The sequence below is a fragment of the Xylaria bambusicola genome (genome assembly GCF_022495145.1).
Source record: "Xylaria bambusicola strain CBS 139988 unplaced genomic scaffold F5B22scaffold_7, whole genome shotgun sequence".
Classification (NCBI taxonomy): Eukaryota; Fungi; Ascomycota; class Sordariomycetes; order Xylariales; family Xylariaceae; genus Xylaria; species Xylaria bambusicola.
The window spans coordinates 964984-984691 of record NW_025953560.1 but is presented as its reverse complement, the minus strand read 5'-3'; the positions used below and the strand labels follow the sequence as shown (position 1 = coordinate 984691).

At 48.0% G+C, this 19708-nt stretch overlaps 4 protein-coding genes across 4 annotated transcripts; 3 read left to right on the top strand and 1 right to left on the bottom strand.

The window, feature by feature from the left end:
* Window positions 1-25: 25 nt before the first annotated feature.
* Window positions 26-1387, bottom strand: F5B22DRAFT_514007 (60S ribosomal protein L10). Its single transcript, XM_047972566.1, has 4 exons — window positions 1365-1387; window positions 1106-1261; window positions 480-864; window positions 26-428 (listed from the first exon to the last, which is right to left on the bottom strand). Exons 2-4 carry the CDS (start codon window positions 1148-1150, stop codon window positions 193-195), a joined length of 666 nt encoding a protein of 221 aa, XP_047834038.1. The 5' UTR covers window positions 1151-1261; window positions 1365-1387; the 3' UTR covers window positions 26-192.
* Window positions 1388-1424: 37 nt separating this feature from the next.
* On the top strand, window positions 1425-2237 carry F5B22DRAFT_513989 (50S ribosomal protein L30e-like protein). The gene is made up of 4 exons (XM_047972565.1): window positions 1425-1628; window positions 1686-1819; window positions 1962-1980; window positions 2061-2237. The coding sequence occupies exons 1-4, from the start codon at window positions 1535-1537 to the stop codon at window positions 2138-2140; spliced, it is 327 nt and encodes a 108-aa protein (XP_047834037.1). The 5' UTR covers window positions 1425-1534; the 3' UTR covers window positions 2141-2237.
* A 1584-nt stretch (window positions 2238-3821) lies between these two features.
* Window positions 3822-6981, top strand: F5B22DRAFT_595013 (uncharacterized protein). Its single transcript, XM_047974100.1, has 2 exons — window positions 3822-5137; window positions 5199-6981. The coding sequence occupies exons 1-2, from the start codon at window positions 4498-4500 to the stop codon at window positions 6473-6475; spliced, it is 1917 nt and encodes a 638-aa protein (XP_047834036.1). The 5' UTR covers window positions 3822-4497; the 3' UTR covers window positions 6476-6981.
* Window positions 6982-14905: 7924 nt separating this feature from the next.
* Window positions 14906-15908, top strand: F5B22DRAFT_513942 (uncharacterized protein). The gene is made up of 2 exons (XM_047972564.1): window positions 14906-14945; window positions 14996-15908. Exon 2 carries the CDS (start codon window positions 15157-15159, stop codon window positions 15760-15762), a length of 606 nt encoding a protein of 201 aa, XP_047834035.1. The 5' UTR covers window positions 14906-14945; window positions 14996-15156; the 3' UTR covers window positions 15763-15908.
* The last annotated feature ends 3800 nt before the right edge of the window (window positions 15909-19708 follow it).

Sequence of the window (19708 nt, the reverse complement as noted above, 5' to 3'; positions counted from 1 at the left end):
TCGTAACCATGACAGTACCACATTAACTACCAGCTTAATCAGACATTTCACGTTAGTTAGCAGAAACTGAGAGTAGATATGGTGTAAATGCAAGATCCCTGTTGACTGCTATGGCACAGTACTATGGTAACCGAATGACGCCAGCCCTCTCATCCCAAGTTTGCTTGACAACAACATAACAAAGTGAATCCTCTAAGCCTCAGCAGAGAAAGCGTCGGGGAACCGTTTAATGTTGTTCGCTAGCTTGCCCTTGTTGCTCAGGAACTGAACGTAGGCACCGTCAGGCAAGAGGTGGCCAGCAGCCTTCTTCTCAAGGTACTCCTCACGACGGAGAGAAGTGAAACCCCAGTTCTTGGAGATGATGATCTTTTGTCGGCCAGGGAACTTGTACATAGATCGGCGGAGAGCCTCGAGAGCGATAGCACGGTCTACATTATGTTAAAAATTACATCCTGCAAAGATTGGATGGGTACACTCACTAGAGTCACGAGTGCGGACGCTGAGGAGAATCTGGCCAATGTTGACACGGGCAACGGAGCCGTTGGGCTTGCCCCAAGCACCACGCATACCGGTTTGCAGTCTATCGGCACCAGCGCATGACAACATCTTGTTGATACGGACGACGTGGAAGGGGTGAGCGCGGACACGTAGATGGAAACCTTCCTTTCCGGCTTGCTTGACGAGGTACTTGTTGGCGCAGATACGGGCGGCTTCGAGAGCCTCTGAGCTCAGCTGTTCGTATTCATTGGAGACCATGTGGATGCAGAGAGGGAAGTCATCGACGTTCGCCTTCTTTCGGCCGAGATCGAAGATGCGGATCTTGGGGTCCGGTACACCACGGTTGAATCGGGATTTGGGATACGGCTATTCAAGATGTATTAGCTTGTGCCAAAGAAAAAACGCTATAGAGTTTGCGCTTCGTATTGGAAAAGGATTTGTGATCATGTGTTTCTCTCTTAGCGCAGGGTAAATGCAGAGGAATCCGACGAAGTCATCTAAAGGCTATAGTCGAAACCAGTCCACGATGACCGGTTGGAACGTAGATGACGCAAGTTCCATCCTCATTTATCCTCATCTCTTCAAAACTCCAAAATGTGTTCCTTACCTTGTTCTTGCAGTATCGGTAGCAACGAGCGGGACGACGCGCCATCTTGTCTGATTTTTCGTGATGTGACGTAGGTACTGTTGATGGGAGTTGTGAGGTCGACAAACTGAAGGAGGCCAAACCGTCCTCTTGAAGTTCCAGCGGATGGCAAAATTGCTTTGAAATCAAAACGAGGCACAGTCAGTGGGGCAGTCATGAGAGCTCCCATTGGCTCAATGGCCAAGAAGAGAAAATGTGGGGTTAGGGCTACAGCACGCACTGCAAATAATCAAATAATTAGTGCAGGGGCCCGCCAGGCCAGCCGAATCCATTGGCAGCCCCAAAAAGTTTGGACTTCGCTACATTCGACGATTTCGACCTTCTCGTTGTTCACCACCAACACCGAAGTCCAATCCTCAAACCGTTCCGCACGAGGCATCAATTCGCACAATGGCCAAGAAATCCAGGAAAGACGCCAACTCTATCAACAGCAAGCTTGCGCTTGTTGTTAAGAGTGGTAAAATCACCCTTGGTTACAAGTCCTGTACGAAGTTTCCATCCCGATTTTCCAGCTGATACTGGAAGCTTACAAATACAATAGCCCTCAAGAGTCTGCGATCCGGCAAGGCGAAGCTTGTCATCATTGCCGGCAACACGCCTCCTCTCCGCAAGTCCGAGCTCGAATACTACTCGATGTTGTCTAAGACTCCAGTCCACCACTTTGAGGGCACCAGCGTATGTACTTTCCATTCTCTATTTGCTTAATCTCTGCAGAATCGTAGGGGTTGGTGGTCCTATCGACTACCATCCTAGCCCAGAGAAAAAGCCTAGTTCGGCTTTGGAGGGTACAAATCCAGCTAACTTTGTGCCGGTATAGATCGAACTCGGAACTTCTCGTAAGTCGCCAACCAAGAGGCATTCGTGTCTCATATGTCGCCCGTCATGACGGAGCAATCACTAACATTAGAAACCACAGTCGGAAAACTGTACTCTTGCTCTACCATGGCCATCCTCGATGCCGGTGACTCCGATATCTTGAGCGACCAGCAGGCTTAAGTGTAACTTGCATTGATAAAACGGCGTTTGGGTTAACGGTCTCAACAAAACGGACAAGGGATTATCCTTCGGGGATTAGGGTCGCTGCATATACTCATCTTAATGAGAAATGATAGCCTTGAAATCGGGTTCTCGTAGTCCAAGTAGCGACATCCCAGATTTGGTTCTGGATGCGCCATAGCTAGCACTCGGCTTATCGAGTATGATCACGAGTGATACCCAATACACTTTTTTTTCTAAGCAAGAGATATTCTGTTCCCGCTCGATTGACACAAGCAGGCTCGTCCATTTTGGTATATACCCTGCCAGATTCTGCTCAGACTTATTGGATTCAGGTGTTTGAGTATTGTAGTATTGCCAACATCAGCTTCGCCATAAACGAGCTACTTGCGATTGATTCGTTCAAACCCCATGATACTTTCCAGCAGTCTAAGAGGTAAACAGGCAGGAGAGGTGCTACATCCTCGAGGGGCCTTTACTTATGTAATCATCACACTATGAGTCTGGTATCAAACCTGACGGCTATGTACAACGCACCAGTCGTACTTGGTAAGACCGTCAGATGAGCTAGATAGATCTATTTGCTCCTAGATCCTCGTGATAGCCCAAGCATACCGAGAAAGCAACCTTGCTTGTGCTAAATTCTTCATGAGGCATTCGTACCAGGTAGGCATCAGGAGACCGAGTATTTTTTACTATGAAGGACTAAAAACATACTCCTTATATCATCAGGCCAGAATCAGGCTAAATTGTTTAGGAATACCTACTCTCTTAAGATACTTCCATTTATACAAAAGACCTCGTCCACAACCATAACGTTCACAAGCATGAATGGCAGTAGGAACCTAGTAGTTGCATAAACTGACAGGGTAGTGTGTGTCATATAGCTTATACAGCTCAGCTATCACGTTGTCTCCAGCAGTACATCAGTAGTCAGCGTTCAGTGTGAACTGTCCTTAACAGGACCCTGACTTCACGCTGAGCTTTGAAGCAGATCTGCGTGAAGAACTTCAAATCCCTTGGTATCTAGACCTAATTATCGGAAAGCCACCTACCTCAAATCATAGGCTGTGGGTATATGATTCATTGATCGATGAACTCCACTGCTAATGACCTTGCTGACTCAAGCATCAAAGTATATCTGGTTGGCATAACTCGGAGATATTATCCTTAAAGCACTTGATTTGATGCACTTGACACATATGGATGTTTCAACTCGGATAATATTTTCTCCCAACATGCTCTTGACTCATATACTGCTCATACTTGGTTGTAATGCATGAAAGTACCTACGTAGCATACAGAGTAGCTAGGATGTCAGCATGACGGTAATCAAAGGGGGTATCCGGGCAAAGTTGACCTATTTTGAGCATATTTCAGCGCCTACACTAGTCTACGAATATGACAATACGCAAGCCCTCGGTACTATTAGCAGACTCTGTATTTTACACATCCATCCAACCTTGGATTCTACCACGCCTACTTTTCTTTACATGGCGAGCATGGGTACGAGCACGAAGTTTGGCTCGATCTCCTGAATACCAACTGATACAAGACAATCTTTTTGTGACAGACGGACCTTACATCTATTGAACCTTGACAAATCTCCAAAGCTTAAATAACTAGACAGAGGGAGTTGCATGGCAGATACCTACTATGTAAATGTACATGAGTACTAAGTAGACAATTCAACGAGCCTAACCAGCTCAATCCTGATTAGACCGGTGACCCAATATGGGGACATTGCCGGCGGGTACTTTGCCTCCCTTTTTAGGTATAGCACCGCTCGCTACACTATTGAGGGGTTACCTTCCCGCCGATGATCGATACTTCTCGGAAAGTAGATGGAAATGATCCCCCCCTAAAAAACAGACCCTTGAGCACTAAGCACACTACTGAGCACTTCAAGCGCTTTGGCGGTCGAACAAAGTGTGTTAGGACGTTAGAAGACTGTTAGGAGAGAGAGGGGGCTCGGCCTTTTCCCTTTTTTCTAATTTAGGGAGCGCCTTGTACCGCATTTTGCGCCACGAGACCCTATCAGACCCTGCCCAATCCGCCCTAGTGCTGTGTGAGCTGTTGAGCGTTACCGCCCCGGATCGATCAGATCACATCTGCATGCCGGGACGTCGTGGCCAGCCAGCTCAGTGCGACACAATAGGAGAATAACAATAACAACAAATTGCATACATAGCATTCTGATTCACCCCCAAGCATTCAAGCGTCCGACAGTCCAGCATTCCATTCATCCTTATCGACTCAGCAACGAGGCGTCGGTCTGTCGCAGCCTATCGCTTCCCGCATACCACAACCAGTCGTCAGGTATATGTAGTTTTGGGTACACCGTCTCGAGTCCAACCATGTCCGCTGCGACTAAGAAGCCGAGTCCCTCGGCATCTGGCCGAGTATCCTCGTCAGACGGCAATCACGCGCCCGCAGCCTCGAGAACACCTCGGGCATCTACGCCCACGTCCTCCGCGTCTTCGGCCACCCCTGCGAATGCGACCACCAACGGTACCCCAACACGGACCCGATCCATTCGCACTGGAACTCCTGTATCGGCACGGGCTGCCGCACACAGGACGAGCTCATCCCTTAGCATATCCCGCAGCGCCGACTCTGATGCTCGTGCTGAGACCATTGCGCTCATCGAAGATCTCAAAGAACGGCTGCACAAAGCCGATGTGGCGTCGGAGCAGTACAGGAAACAAGCAGAGGTCTTGCAATCACGGCTAGATGACGCCCTCAAGGAGCAGGCCAAACTAGAAGAAAAAGCTCACGAGAACGACGAACAGATCGAAGCCCTCAGGAATGACAAGAGAGAGACCGCAAGGCAAATGCGTGAAATGGAGGCCATCTATGAGGCTGAGAGGAGCTCTATGATGAAAGAGAAGGAGGAGATGTCCAACCGAGAAGAGGAAATGCAGGGCATAATTAACCGATTGAAAGACACTTTAAATCAACGTAATGCTGAGGATGAATACCGATTAACCAGGCAATGTGAGTTCGGCGAACGCCATGGCTTTCGAACGTAGTGGTATGCTAACCATATGCCCCGTAGCAAATAACAACTCGCCCAGCGTCGACAGCAGCAACTTTGCACCGCCTTCCTCTATCCAGAGGAGCGATTCTCGGAACAACTCAAAGTTACTGCTTCAGAAAGACAAACTCATAGAATCGTTGCGTCTTGAGTTGGCAGAAGCTCAAATCAAACTAGTCGAGACTGAGAACCAAGGAGGCGGGCGCCTTCACGAAGTTGAACGGCTTCTTATGGAAGCCCGGATGGCGAATGCACGTTTGATGGAAGATAACGAATCATATCAGCTCCTGCTCCAGGAGAAAACGCTCCATGGGGACTTCGGCAAAGGTGACTTCAATTACATGGGCGTATCAGCTAACCAGGATGCTCTTAACGCGCTGGAGGGCAGGAGCAGCACTGGCGGTGCCCTAACGCCTGGAACGAGTCTAGCTGATGAGCTTGGTTCCATTGCCGACGAATCTGAGATGGGCGAGAACCCCATGCGCCAGATGGAATCAGAGCTCCGTGCCCTGAAAGATCAGAACAAAGCTTTGACGCTGTACATCAACAAGATCATTGAACGACTGCTTCAGCACCAAGAATTTGAGCATATTCTTGACCAGTCTGACTCAAAGTCTTCTGCTAATGTACATAAGGAGCTTCCCCCACCGCCCGCATCTGAAATGCCAGGTGTAGGGGTGTCGCTGCTGCAGCGTGCCAAATCCATCGCTACGGGTGGTAATGCGGCGCGGCCAAAGCCGCGTCCCATGACTATGATGCCGGCGCAGAACTCGGCGCATAACAACCCTGAGACAGCGCCGAGCATTCCCATCAGCTTGGGACGCGCACAAAGTACACGCCGTGGAGGGCGTCCTATGAGCGAACAATTCACGGGTGCAGCCGGAATTGTGAATGCCATGTACAAGGGTCCTGATGGCCCCTTATCCCCGACACTTAGCAACCCCCGCAACTCAGCATCTTTCTTCTCGGGCGTATCAACGCCACGAGTTCCCTCGTCTCAAGGTGCTCCTAGTGCTGGCAACTTCCCTGGTATGCGGAGCGAGACCAGCAGCGTCAGCGGAGATTCTGCCTCAGCTGAAGGTACTAACTCAAGCCCACCGCGCGCAAGCAGCGGGCACGCAAGCACCGCTGGATCTGAAAAGGCCACAACCTTTGCAGGTAACAAGCCACGTCCGCTGCGGCTCGTTCAGGAGAATGCACCCGAAAAAGTTGAGAACAAACGTGCCAGTTGGATGGGTTGGGCATCTGGATGGGGGAAGAAGGACGAGCCCGTAGTAGGAGAGTCCATCAAAGAGTAGTAGGGTTCAGACTTTTTTTTTTTTTCAATCTTCTTGCAAATTTGCCCTCGTTTGCATTATTGCGAACGAAACCTTAGGTTTCACTTGCATCATTGGGAGCGATTACTTCGATTCAGATTTTTTCCCCACATATATATTCCCCTTTCTTCCTCTTCTTGTATGGTGCGGATTGGCCATGTTGGCACTGGGTAACTTATATATCCTGCGTTGAATTTGGGAGTCTTTTGAGAGACGTAAACGATTGCATGTTCATGTAACGCCGGAAGGGAGTTTTTGTTGAAACGTCAACTAAGTGAGGGATTCCGGCTGGGTTCAGGTAGCGATGAGATGATTTATGGAAATAGAAATGAGAAAAGATATCCAGGATGATTTTATTTATGCTCCTATGAAGACAGGTATAGTGAGTTCTATGTTCTGTGGTAACAATCGAAAGAGGCAAACGATGAATTTAGAATGAGAGACGTTTGTGAGTAGATACATGGCAAACTGATTGATAGATTCATTCATTTTCGAAAGTCGAACTGCCGTTCGTTTGTCTCAGACACATAGGTTACTTGTTTGGGCATGCCGAAGCTCGAGTGGTTTGGCCCGGCCCCCTTTAATGTCTCGGTTGGCTGCTTGTGCTACATGATTTAGGTATGCATACATATACGGCGCTGTTAGGCAAGTCTAAATGACGTCGACTTATCGTCAATATCTAGTGAGTGTTTATCGAATTGCAGGACAAGTTCTCGAGTGACAGGCCGTGTGGTCTGTTGATTTTCCAAGTATCGTCATAGATATCTACCCCTGACTTAAGTTATGCTTTATATATACTTACTCAAGTAGAAGCTCTTCATTCTACACTTGCAACACAATAGGAGACTGGACGTAGATGGCCACAGATAGTCCTCGAAGATTAGGGAACTTGGCGTTTAGTACCTCCCCAGCGCCTCTGAAAGCTTGTTTAGGCCTATTTTGATGCCCTGGCGCCGCAACTCCTGAGACAAGACATATCGACGTAGTCCGATATGCATTAGTCATTACAGGCTATATTAAGCCCTTGATTTGGTCACTTGATCAAGGGACTGATAGATACTTCTCGGTGACGTCGTTATATACGCCACTTCTAGCCTTCTGGCTTCCAGCGTTGAAATGTACGTTTCTTCATTTCAGTTACTGCAAGCTCTCCTTTTCTTCTAGGAGCTGCTTTCCCACACACGGCCATGGCTGCTGTCTCAGCTTTCATGACGCATTTGTTTGGGAATTAGGGGATCCTGTCTGAGCTCGTGACTGCTAAAGGCTGGATATTATCGCTCTTGATGGTTTAGCGCAGGAGATGAAATTTTGGCTTTATTTGTTCATATACATGAGAAGCTGTAAGTTTATCTAACGTAAACAGCACTTTACAGCAAACAGTGCAGTAGCAACCGTATCGTGTGAGTTCAGTTCCTCGCTCTTACACCTTGAATTACAAGCGACTCGAACATGCGAATATACACATATATACACCAACACAACGCCAAGTGACAAACGGTCTGTCGTAAGCAGATACATCGAGCATCCGAGACTACCAGGAACACTAGCGGTGAAGTGGTTGTATTCGATGATGCCCGGAGCAGAAGATCTATGTCAAGGCTCACTTTCCTCCTTTAGTGTACTACCTACTAATCAAGCAGTTTGAAGGGATAAACTGTAAGGCAAAATCTGGGGAGTTTGCCTTTGTAGTTACACAACGTGTCACTTTTTTCACTGCATTTTTAGCCTCAGTCGGTCGCTTGAAACGCCATTCAAAGCTACGCACTGTTAGCGAGCCTGTCATATACTAACAGCTGGATCTTCACTGCATTCTTAGCCAACTGCGGCTTCCACTGCAGATATTTGACAGATGTGTGAGATGAAAAAAATATCTTGCTGACATATTATTATACTATCACAGGTCCCGAACAGCAGATCTACTTACCTAGGTAGCTGCTGAACTGTTAGCGTGTTGCCAGAAAATATCAAATTCGCCATTCATCTCTACTGGTGACCAGATATGAGAAGGACTTCCGTAGATTACTTCAAGATTATTAGTTCATGATTTATCCTCGTTTCTTTGCACCATGTTCTGCCATCAACTCCCTTGATGCCTTTCGTTCAATTTCTAACATAGTATTTCCACATGCGCCGTTACACTGCATGCCAAGTCGGCGTGAGGAATCGGTAACACACTACATTTTTACTGTAGACCATGCCGCGCGGTCGAATGTGTTCATCTGTTTCCATACCTAATTATTACGTCTTGCTCTTGTCGGTAGATTGATATCGATGCTCTCTCCAGGCCACCATCATAAGGATGGAAAAACCTGTTTGTTTCGTACCCTGACCCAATTCTCATTTGAGCTGCATAAGGATACTGCGCCCCTTAATGAATACGATGACTATATCACACGTGCTGAATAGCGAATGGAAAGTGCACCGTGAGTGGGTTCCGAGCAACCTGCTCCGCGCGGCCTAAAAATGCAGTGCAAGCATTCTGTCTATAAAGTAAAGGACCGTTCCCACGTCGAGGATGAACATCATTCCCCAAGAACTTTACTCTTCATGGCACACTCTCCCGGTCCTATGGCAATGTAAACGAGTAGCACTATGGTACTTCGCAATGTATAAGAGGAGCTCAAGGTTCCCTAGAGTCTTCTGCATTGGTTGCTCTCTTGTCTGAATTTCCTTTCCTTTAACTTGCAGGAGGGTAATCGTCAACTTATCTGAAAGCGATATCACTTGATTGTCTATAACGAACATAACTAGAGGGGAATAAGCTGAAAAGCAGGGAAGGGGTTGATAAAACCATTTGGTACTGTGAAAGTGCAAAAATGCTGCAAAATGGGGCGCAGCACTCCTCTCCTCGTGGGGTCTAAAAATGCAGTGGAAATGCAAAGCCCTTTGACAGAGCATGCACGAGACTTTCTGCGCTACTTTACTAAAGCTCTAATAAAGTTATTTCAAAAGTAGGTATATAACCACCCCCCAACCATCATGCCTGTTACATATATTCGAGGCGCTGGCTTCTTGCTATTTCTCATCGTATCCTACCTTGTGGATCTGGTCGTATGTTAGTTAGTAAGATGTCTAAATAATCAATGACCTCGCTCGTTTCAATATGTATTATATTTGAAGGCACATATCTGAGCCACGTTTGGTTTTATTATATTAGACGACGAGTATGGAAGACTATTTCAGGTAAGTATGCAAGATTGTTCCACTTGAAAGATCAAAGACTGGCTGGTATTTGAACTTAGCAGCTTTGACGCCTAGTTGGGGAGGGGGAGGTCGCGGGATAGGAGATATACTAGAATTGCGAAGCATCTCCGCGGATCCTATGGCAACTGTCTATACACGGTGAATGACACAAAAGCTATCACCTAGATACTTCTCCGAATCTCAGGCAATCCATGATATTAATCTCACATCGACAACCTATTCATTCATAAGATGCGTAATGAATGTGGTAAACCCCCGAGAGGAGAACAGAGCAATGCGTTTGGATAACGGTAACATGCGCTGTGCGACTTGACTTTTATAAGCTATAAATAAGACCCGTGGTGATGCGGCGCGCGTCGTGTGCTTAGTAGCATGCCATGCCTAAGAGCACGTATGGACTTTGTCTCGGGTGATGAGGATAAGGAGAGGCCACCGTTGGGCTCCTCATGGCTACTAGGCTGGACACACAGGTTCGAAGCAGCCGGGTGATCTGTCCTCGTCTAAAAAGGTTTCAAATATAATCTGAGCAGGCTGTTGCGTTAAGAGAAGTAGCTTGTCGAATAGAGCAGGATGGCTCGGGCTGTTCCTTTAGCATGATATCCCTTGACAAGTACTTCACATAGGGTATCCCTTTATTAGAGAATGTCTTCGTTTATTTAGCCTCGGTATGTCATCTTGAAAAATTTTTGCATCATTCCTCATGAAAAAAGGGGATAAACGCGGTATCCCATGTGGTTGGTTGATTGGTAATAACAGGTTCCTCCCGTCTTACTATTTACACAAACGGGCGTGGGATTTGATGTCACGTTTAGCTACACAAGCACAATGATATAGCTGTGGTACTAGGCCACCCGCAAGGCATATTTTGATTACGACTTTGCCTTCAATATGGAAAGTTGTGCGCGTTAACAACTCCCTTGCGAATTTCCCATTTCACAAAACCCTACTCTTTCTTGTGCGCGCGCGAACGAGTCAAGCTCAAAGGTGGCATTCTATTCCTTCCCCTGACTGACGGAGGAGAGGGAGGGTGTAGACATGCGCCATTGCGTCACCATCTCAGCCTTCTTGGCCGGATATTCTAAATAGGGTGCCTGGGAATGTCTAAGGCGTTACCTGTGGCTTGACCATGGCGCGAAAGAAAGAGGACAGGACACAAAAGACCATTCTGGGCTCTCAGAGACCTTGGCTGTGCCCGTTATCGTAGGGAAGCATCCTTCTCCCTCCTTCACCCCACATCGAGCAAAGGATTCCTGGGCTGCATTAGACTTGGCAACCGAGCCTATTAGGGTGACGGGTTCCTGCGCAGATGACCACCCACCCCAGGCCAGGTTTCCCAATCGATCGATGCCATGTCAACGGACCGCGACGCTGACAGGAGTGGGAGAGACCAGAAAGAGGAACTTTGGGGGCGGAATTGGCACCTCCCGCGGGCTTGAGTGACTGACGAGGTACCGTCCGAACGGGCCGCCGGCGTATTATGTCAGATCTGACGTGAATCGGACACGTTTCATGGAAGCATTCTCGAACACTCGTGACAAATCCGGGTAAGTAATACCTCCTGAGTTACTTACCATATACGCCCATAGCCGTACGAGAATAAAAAATAAAAATAAAAAATAAAGACCTTACTATGGGAAACCCATTAGACGAGTGGGCAATGGGCGGATCATCCCGTCGAATTCATCCCGTAGCTGTAATAGCGTAACACCAATACGGACGATGTCCAGTGACTCGGATGATATGTATGCCACCAAGCTGTGCGAGCGTCAATCATCTTGTTTTCATATATGAAGTGAGAAAGCCGAGATTAAATCAGGGATGTGGTCCGAGATGGGACGACAGAAGGCTCTCTTTTGAGGTAAGGCCTAGTCTAGCAAAAGCGAGGGCTCCCGTTTTGGGACGACCACGTAGTCGATGTGTGATAACGACAGCAAGGTACCTATTATAGTGTGATAACGATGATGATGATGATGGGTAACATTCGTGATTATTAGGTAGTTGTGAGGGCAGAACAGCAGGTAGAGAGACGACATTTAATCGCGCGCGCGTGGGTTGCCGTCCACATGTCGATCGCTGAGAGGTCCAAGATCTGCCGGGGTACAGGTTCCCTGCTTGTACACCACCACTTCGCTTCCCCAAGATCTTCCATACCTAGGTAGAGTACATGTAAGTGTGTGCATAGATAGGTACATATACTTATATATAGGCATAGTTATCCTGCCACCACCCTCTGGAGACATGTAGGGTGACATGATGGAGGGTGGTGGCGTGGATGTACAGCACCAGGCTGGGAGATGGTTTTTTGGGTAAGGCTGTTGGCGAAGGCTATGGTTGTCTCGCTTATTATAGGATAAAATACTATGTACCTATTCTAATTTTGAATTGTAGTGTAATTGTGCTCGTGCTCGCGCTCGCGCTCGCGCTGATGGTGACGCTGACATATGTATGGCACCTACCTACCTGGCCTCTCTAGTAGGTAGTTTAGTGTAGTATTCATATTGTACACGTAAGGGCTAGGGCAGCATGGAGTACCTATCGTCTATCTACTATGTATCCCTGAGCGCGATGACTCGAAATTAATTACTTGGTCGGACCTGTATGTCCACGCGCGTGTGTGTATGGCGCGGAGAGAGCGCCGAGCCTGGCTTGCGGTGTCGCTTAGGATTTGCACCGGACCCTACCGGACGAAAATACACCTTCAACCCATGGCGGGCCGGATATCCATATGTATTTTTGATGGGATTTCTCCGCCTCGACTGAAATATACATACACAAACCCGTCAATATGTTATTAAGCCTCTGACGCAAAATACAATAGGCGACAATAGACAATAGAGGGCTGGGCTGTGAAAGGAACCTGTACAATGTCATCTATCTATAATAGTCCGGGTCGACCGGGAGCTACTGTATAATCAATCATTCCGGAGAACTTAAAGCTGCAGTATTGACACGACGGTGCTATTTCTCTGTGATGGGCATTGTATACCTACACTCTATCATGTGTACCAGACATACGGTAGGGCTATCCCTTCGACCCATCTCTGACCAATCCTCGACTCAGCACAGTAGACCTTATTACAGTGGTCTTGTAGTCAATCTCACTACCGGATGATTAGTTGGATTCATCGATATGTTTCCTCAGACTTCGCTCTACCTTAGCTTGATAAGCTAGCGATATTGGTCTGTTCTAGGGTTTCCATGAGAATAAAATCTAAGGCTGCAGTGGATACTTGTATATCTGCGACAATAAGTACGGAGTAGTGTAGTACCAGAGACTGACTACCTAGGTATGTGTAGGGACACTATCGTGTTGAGGGTTAAAACAAACACACAGGGAAATGAGGTCTCGTCATGATGGATGCTCAGCTGATTTCTGCTCAGCACGGTACATCTCTAGGGATATTTCCAGCTTTTACCCTTCCTTTTCATCTTGATATCATATATGACATAGCACACACTCCAGTACTCATCGTCAGTTCACACACTCTCGGTAGGTAGTGTGTACAGATGTGTAATAGGTAGACTACCTAGTAGGTACTGAAAACGATACGCTACTAACGGTGCAGTAGGTGGGACCACGACACCTGTTCAGCAAGGCAATGATCACCCTAGAAATCGTCAAGTCTGGAGCATAGAAAAAAGGTCTCATTACATCTGGGGGTGCTCTAGCCTTGTACTGTAGACTGACAGCTGCCAGCCATCGTGCATTGAAGATCTCGAGTCAAAAGAGGGATGAAACGGTGCCGTCATCACCACCATAAGTCGATGAGCTGTATCTATTCTTTTGCGCACACCCTGTAAAAATAGTTATCTTTGTCGCTACTCGGACCGAGGGTTTATCTTAGGCGTCAGATCCGCACAGAATATCAACGGGAAAATCTATCATGACGGTCCCTTTTTTCAACAGCTGGAACCCCATTGAAAAAGCGTTGAGCCAAGTGTGTCATGACAATGTGTGGAGAGAAAAGAGGATACAGCGCACTGAGATTCAATCATCGTGCTCAGAACAAAGTACTTTCCTATGACCTGACCTAAGTACATGTACATACTACGTACCTTACTATCACGAGATGAGACACCCTAGGCTAATCAAATACGTCACTTGAAATGGGATTCAGCACCAGGCACCTGGTCACTAGGTAGGCTAAGTACATCGTATATGCGAAAAAGCCACCTCAGTCATGATGAAATTGACGGAAAATTTGCTCCCCAGCATGACCTGCCATCAAACAAACAAACGACTAAGTAGGGGGAACTTATACCTAGGTAATCTTTCGTGCGGTCACAACATCTCATCTCATAGGTAGCACGCTTTTACCATACCTTGCTATGCAAGCCCTACTATAAAAGTACCTGGTAGGTACCTAGATAGATGGTGCTACCCAAGTGCTGTATGTAGTGCTTGTTTTACCTCTTATAGCGTACCACTCTGGTGGGCTTCACCCACATGAGTGGCTGGCAGCGTGCCTTTTTATCTGCCTGGTGTTCTTACTCCGTACCTACTCTGTGGCCGCCTAACAATAATGTACTATGTATAACCAACTTGTGGGATTGATAGTAGGGGATAGAATACAATCCTTCTATAACCACCTGGACCTATTATATGGTATAGGAAATATTTAACAGTATGAAGTATTATATATTGATTGATAATATAAGTTAATCCGGAATGGGGTATTTTTTATAAGATGAATGGGCCTGGTATACTTAATTAAAAAAAAAAAAAAAGACTGCCGAAACTGAATGTTAAATGCTGCTGTTTGTGTGCTGGCACACATGTAGTGTACAGGTTTGTGTGATGGACGACGGTACACAGGCTCGCTTATGCGCAATTTTGGATGGTACCTATATGTAGGTACTCCGGAGTACTGCCTCTGAATCATTGTACACGTAGGTAGGTCCATTACATCTTACACTAGGTAGGTAGGTACATGCTCAGTAGGTACTTAATTCAAATCTCTAGCACACTATGTCTACCTCACCGGGAGCTATCATTCCTCCCCGGGGTAGGTGCTATGTCCTAATATGTACTAAGAAGACTCCTGGTTTGCACTTGTTTTTGTTTTACCCCTTCTTTTGGTACCTAGTGAAGATGGCATTGCGTAACATGTACCTACCTATGTATATAGCCTACAAAGCTGTCGCTAAGAATAATACATACTCAGTAGGTACATACCTGGCCTTGTAAGTAGCCATCCCTGTTTTCCCGAAATAGATACCTCCGTTACCACCTCACTACCACCTACACGTAAGTACATGCTACCTTTTCTGGCTTGGCTGGGCTGAGACGTGCGGTAGTGCGGTCAGTACCTAGGTACCTACGTAGGTACTTAGCCAGGTACTTACCTACTGTAAGTACCTAATACCTACCTGTAGGTAGGTAGGTCATCATCGCCCACGCCATCCCGTTGTCCTGGACCTTTTCCCGACCCGACCGAACCCTCGAGTAAACACTCCCCATGCATAACGCCTGCACCAGTCGCACATCTCACCTGCACTTTTTTTTGGACCTGAACCTGGGCTTGGATTTGGTCCTTGACCTACGGACCTCGACATCTATCCAGCCTCCATCCTCCATCCCGCCTAGACAGCGATTCACGGCGATCCTCTCCGTCACAGACGACATAGACGACATAGACGACATAGACGGCACAGACGGTCCAGACGACCCTCGGCTGGCCCTACCGTTATTGACCATTCAACGGACTGCTTTTGTCAGCCTGTGCCACGCTGCATCGCTGCAGTGCATTCTCTCCCACAGCACAGGCACGACCTACGACGCCGACGCATTGTGTCATCCCAGCAGTGCTCACTGTGCTTCTGGCCAACCAATCCTGCCTCCCCCAGACTTCCTCCCTCGGCATACCAGCAACCAAACAGAGCGAACCACAACGAACCACCCTCCGAGCAACACCTGGCCTGGTGATTCCTCTTTGCCCCTTCGTGCAGATTCCCAACCAGTGCTGTCCATTGTTCGGAACTATCCTCGGACGTACATAGCTACCACGAAAGGGTTAGCGACAACAGACCCGGCGGACAAGTGCACCGGCAAGCAGTGGCAATAACGCCAGTGCTCGCTTGCTCATCTCTTGCAGCCAAGACATTTACGATACCTTGTTGTCGACGTACTTCGATCAGCATACCTTGAATCGGTCAACCCGCATGTCAGCGCCCCTTTACGGTGCCCGTACTACGATGGTCGTTGCTGACGAGAAGACACTGGCCATTTGTTCGAGCTAGACCCAATATCTAGATGGGTGGCATGAAACTACATTGAAGACGTGGTCCCATTCCTCGCACAACCCCCCACGAGCAGCGAGCAGCTTGCAGAGCATCCACCTGACAGGTCAGGCATCATGGCGAATACTAATACAACCGCTGGACTGGAAGCCAGCATTTCGAGCTTGAACTCTTTAGATAATGACACGTCCGTGCCATCAAGCGCAAATCTCGACACACAACCCTCCAAGTGGACATCGGCTTCTACGTCCTTGACAGCCTCGCCTGCTCAGTCAAGAGATCCATCACCTACGAGACTATCCAAAACATCTGGAAGATCAAGCCGTGCATCTACTTCACCAGCCCAGTCGCGCAAGAACAGTGCCCAGGACTTGAGTCCCTTAAGAACTCGGTCAAACCTCCTTGCGTCTTCCGCAACTCCTAGACAGCATATCTCATCGACTACAATCCCCAATTTGCCTCCACCATCCGGCACTGACACTGTGCTACGAGCACCTGTCCCGCAGAAATCTACGTCCGCAATCCAGGAGATCTCTAAGGACGCGCCTCGGTGGCCCATCTCGCCACGACTCAAATCACCTCCGCCCACCTTTGGCAAGCCGACAGCTGCCTCATCCGCTCGCAGAAACGATTCAGAGCCCCCCGCCATCAATGTGCAACGAGCTACGCCGTCGCCACATGTGGAACCAAACTCCCAGTCTGCATCGGATGTCGAGGCTGAAGATTCCTATCTGTCATCCGGTATGAGGACACCGAATCGTGGACCGAGCAACGGCTCAACAACTCTCGAAACGGTTCAGGAAGTTAGCCAGCCGAACACACCGCGGCCAGGCCTGGATGCTGCGATCAAGAAGCTTGAAGAGACTGCCACCTCGCAAAATACTGCACAAGCTAGGAGCTATGACACTCTATCTACTAGCGTCAAGTCAAGTCAAAATGGGGCGAACAGTGAGAGTGGAAGTGATAGCGGCAGTGTGAAGACGAACACACGGCGATCTAGTAGCACTGCTCCACCACCTCGCCTAACAAGCAGGCAATCTAGCTCGGCGCTGAAGTTCCACGGTAGGGGACAGACGGGCGAAAGTTCGTCTAAAAATATGACTGTTGAGACCGAAGAAGTCAATGATATGCCTAAACTATCACTGATCCCTAGCGTTGGTGGGCAACGAACTAATGGAAGCCTGAGAACTCGTCCCAGCAACGAGACAATCAAACCCAAGAAAGAGAAGAAGCGGCATCCCAGGAAAGCCACTTCTGTTTCTGCTAATAATGGTGAGCCACTACATTTCATTCCGACACTAAAACTTCGGCATAGCTTTTCGGCACGATCGATCTCCTCAACTTCTGGTCGTTCTGGTCGTTCGCCACCGAAACTTCGCGGTCAAGGATCGTGGAGTGATGAAGCAGTGAAGAGTCCTGGGCAGCGGGTCAAGCGACAAGCAGTGACACGGACTCCTAGTATAACCTCGCATATGACGAATTTACTAACACGAGGTCCTCGCCCAGCATCCTCAAAAGCAGATATCTTTGAGGCGAAGGTGGCCAGCGCGGTAGAAGAGGCCAACTCATCCGATTCTGATGAGACTTTTGTATATGACTCTAACCCACCAGACGCTGAACGTCCTCGCCGCTATCACTCCCGCACACCGAGTGCAACGTCGATGGCTAGCCAGGTGGATCGCAACGGAATGCGGTCCATACACGCGGTCCTTGATGCTGCTCCTCACAACGTCCATGTCAAGAAGAATATGAAGTTTGTCAATACATATACTGGAAATGGAAACGAGAGTGGCCAGGGTGACGATGATGGACGTGGCACTGCTCGGAGTAATGCTGGCTCAGCTAGAGGCACAGGGCGCCATCACCATCACCCTGGCCGTTGGGGCAGGAACAACGGCAACAACCATCTTTCGCTATTTGATAACGAATCTCCTTTTCCTAATGCAGCCCGATCCAAATTCTCTGGTAACACTGCTAGGCAGCCGTCTAATCCTCCTAGCCCTCGATTCAATTCCAATCGAAATTGGTTGATGAGCAGCAAGCGACAAGCCGCTTTGTCTAATGGTTACGACATGGACGACACGACGCCAGGCGCAGACGATGAGCAAACGCCCCTTCTGCAATCTGGCACAGTACGTACCATTCGATCTCACCGAAACAGACGAAATATGCCACTACGGAACTTGGAATCACAGACGTACCATCGGAACCCCTCGTTTCTGAATCGTTTTGCTAGCTGCCTGGTCCTTACGGTGATGCTGCTTCTTGTCATCACGGGCGGTATTGGCTTCATGTTTGCAACATCACAGCCTCTTACAGACGTTGATCTATTGAAGATCGGCAATGTCCTTGCTAGCGAGCAAGAACTTATGTTTGACATCACTGTTCGAGCACATAACCCGAACGTCGTCGTTGTGATGATTGATTCGGCGGATATAGAGGTCTTTGCGAAGTCGCGACATGCTGGGAATGACTCTGAATGGTGGCGTCATCCTCAAGACAACGATTTTACTATACTTGATGACCCTAAAGATGACCAACCCGACGTCAGTGATCCCCAAGATGGCATATCTCCGAATATGAGGCTTGGGAACGTTCATACGTTTAATAGCCCTTTGACCTATGAAGGCTCATTCTTTCAACGTGGCTATACAACTTCATCAGGGGAGCTGCGGCTTCCCCATCCCGGCAACACCACCGAAAGTGGTACAGAGCGGTGGGAACGCATTCTTTCGGATGAGTTTACTTTGGTCATTAAGGGTGTGCTCAAGTACACACTGCCTCTTAGCCAAAAGGTTCGAAAAGTGTCTATATCTGGCAAAACACTTGTTAAGCCAAATGCCGCCAACGATCCGACGCTGAAACCAACCGAACCAGACGTATCGATTTCAGATACGTCAGCCGCTGGGGCAGCCTAGCCCCAACCATTTCCTTTGTATATTTGATGTGATTCTGTATATTAGCGAGTACGATGTTGCATCCTCGGAGCTTCTGGCGTTGGATTCAATTATTTGCCCAGCTAGGCTTTCACTAGCCCGCAGCGGACATGTTCAGCTGCGGGCTTATTTGCTTTAATTTTGTTACATTTATTTTTCTCGCGGGCGGTCAAGAAATCGGTATTAATGACTCAAGACACGTACATAGCCACGGCGTTTTGCACCATGCGGGCTTCATTGCTACAGCATAGGACGGATATAAAAGATACATGGGCTCGCCTTCAAGCGACCTGCGTGTCACTTGCTTTTTTCGTACTGCTTTGGTTTTCTTTTCCTTCCCTTTCGACCTCCCCCTCCCTTTTTCCATGCACGATTGGGCAGGCGGAATTCTGGGACCAGGACTGCTTTTTGTTGTCTTACGGGTTGCGAATTTTATCATCTAGACGGAAGAGTTGGCGACTACCACCAATGAGACCAGATACCCAAAGACAGAAACGGGAAATTAAAGTTTCCGCAAATTCTGTATTGTAATGAATACAAACGCCTTTACGAGAACAAGACAAAGAGATTCAACACAAAATGGACACTTGGGGAAAATTCTGAAGGGAATTACAAGATGTTCTGCTTTTAATGGGGGGGCCTTTACGACTATACATTACCGTTACTACTGCCGTATTCGGCTTTTGGAAGTTTCTGATGTTGTGGCACGACAGTTCAGACGGACAGGAGTGGAGTGTCTTTGCGTTGATTGCTCGTAATATGAGCAGGCAGTGTGGTGTGGATGATGAAGAAAAAAGAACGGAACGAAGTGGAACGGCTGATATCCTGCTTCCCT

Bases quoted from the DNA above. Each gene is read 5' to 3' on its own strand.
- F5B22DRAFT_513942 (XM_047972564.1), top strand. From the start codon at position 15,157: ATGCATAACGCCTGCACCAGTCGCACATCTCACCTGCACTTTTTTTTG.
- F5B22DRAFT_595013 (XM_047974100.1), top strand. From the start codon at position 4,498: ATGTCCGCTGCGACTAAGAAGCCGAGTCCCTCGGCATCTGGCCGAGTA. The intron at 5,138-5,198 runs GTGAGTTCGGCG...TATGCCCCGTAG, and splicing joins ATACCGATTAACCAGGCAAT to CAAATAACAACTCGCCCAGC.
- F5B22DRAFT_514007 (XM_047972566.1), bottom strand. From the start codon at position 1,150: ATGGCGCGTCGTCCCGCTCGTTGCTACCGATACTGCAAGAACAAG. The intron at 865-1,105 runs GTAAGGAACACA...CATCTTGAATAG, and splicing joins ACCGATACTGCAAGAACAAG to CCGTATCCCAAATCCCGATT. The intron at 429-479 runs GTGAGTGTACCC...AACATAATGTAG, and splicing joins CGTCCGCACTCGTGACTCTA to ACCGTGCTATCGCTCTCGAG.
- F5B22DRAFT_513989 (XM_047972565.1), top strand. From the start codon at position 1,535: ATGGCCAAGAAATCCAGGAAAGACGCCAACTCTATCAACAGCAAGCTT. The intron at 1,629-1,685 runs GTACGAAGTTTC...CAAATACAATAG, and splicing joins CACCCTTGGTTACAAGTCCT to CCCTCAAGAGTCTGCGATCC.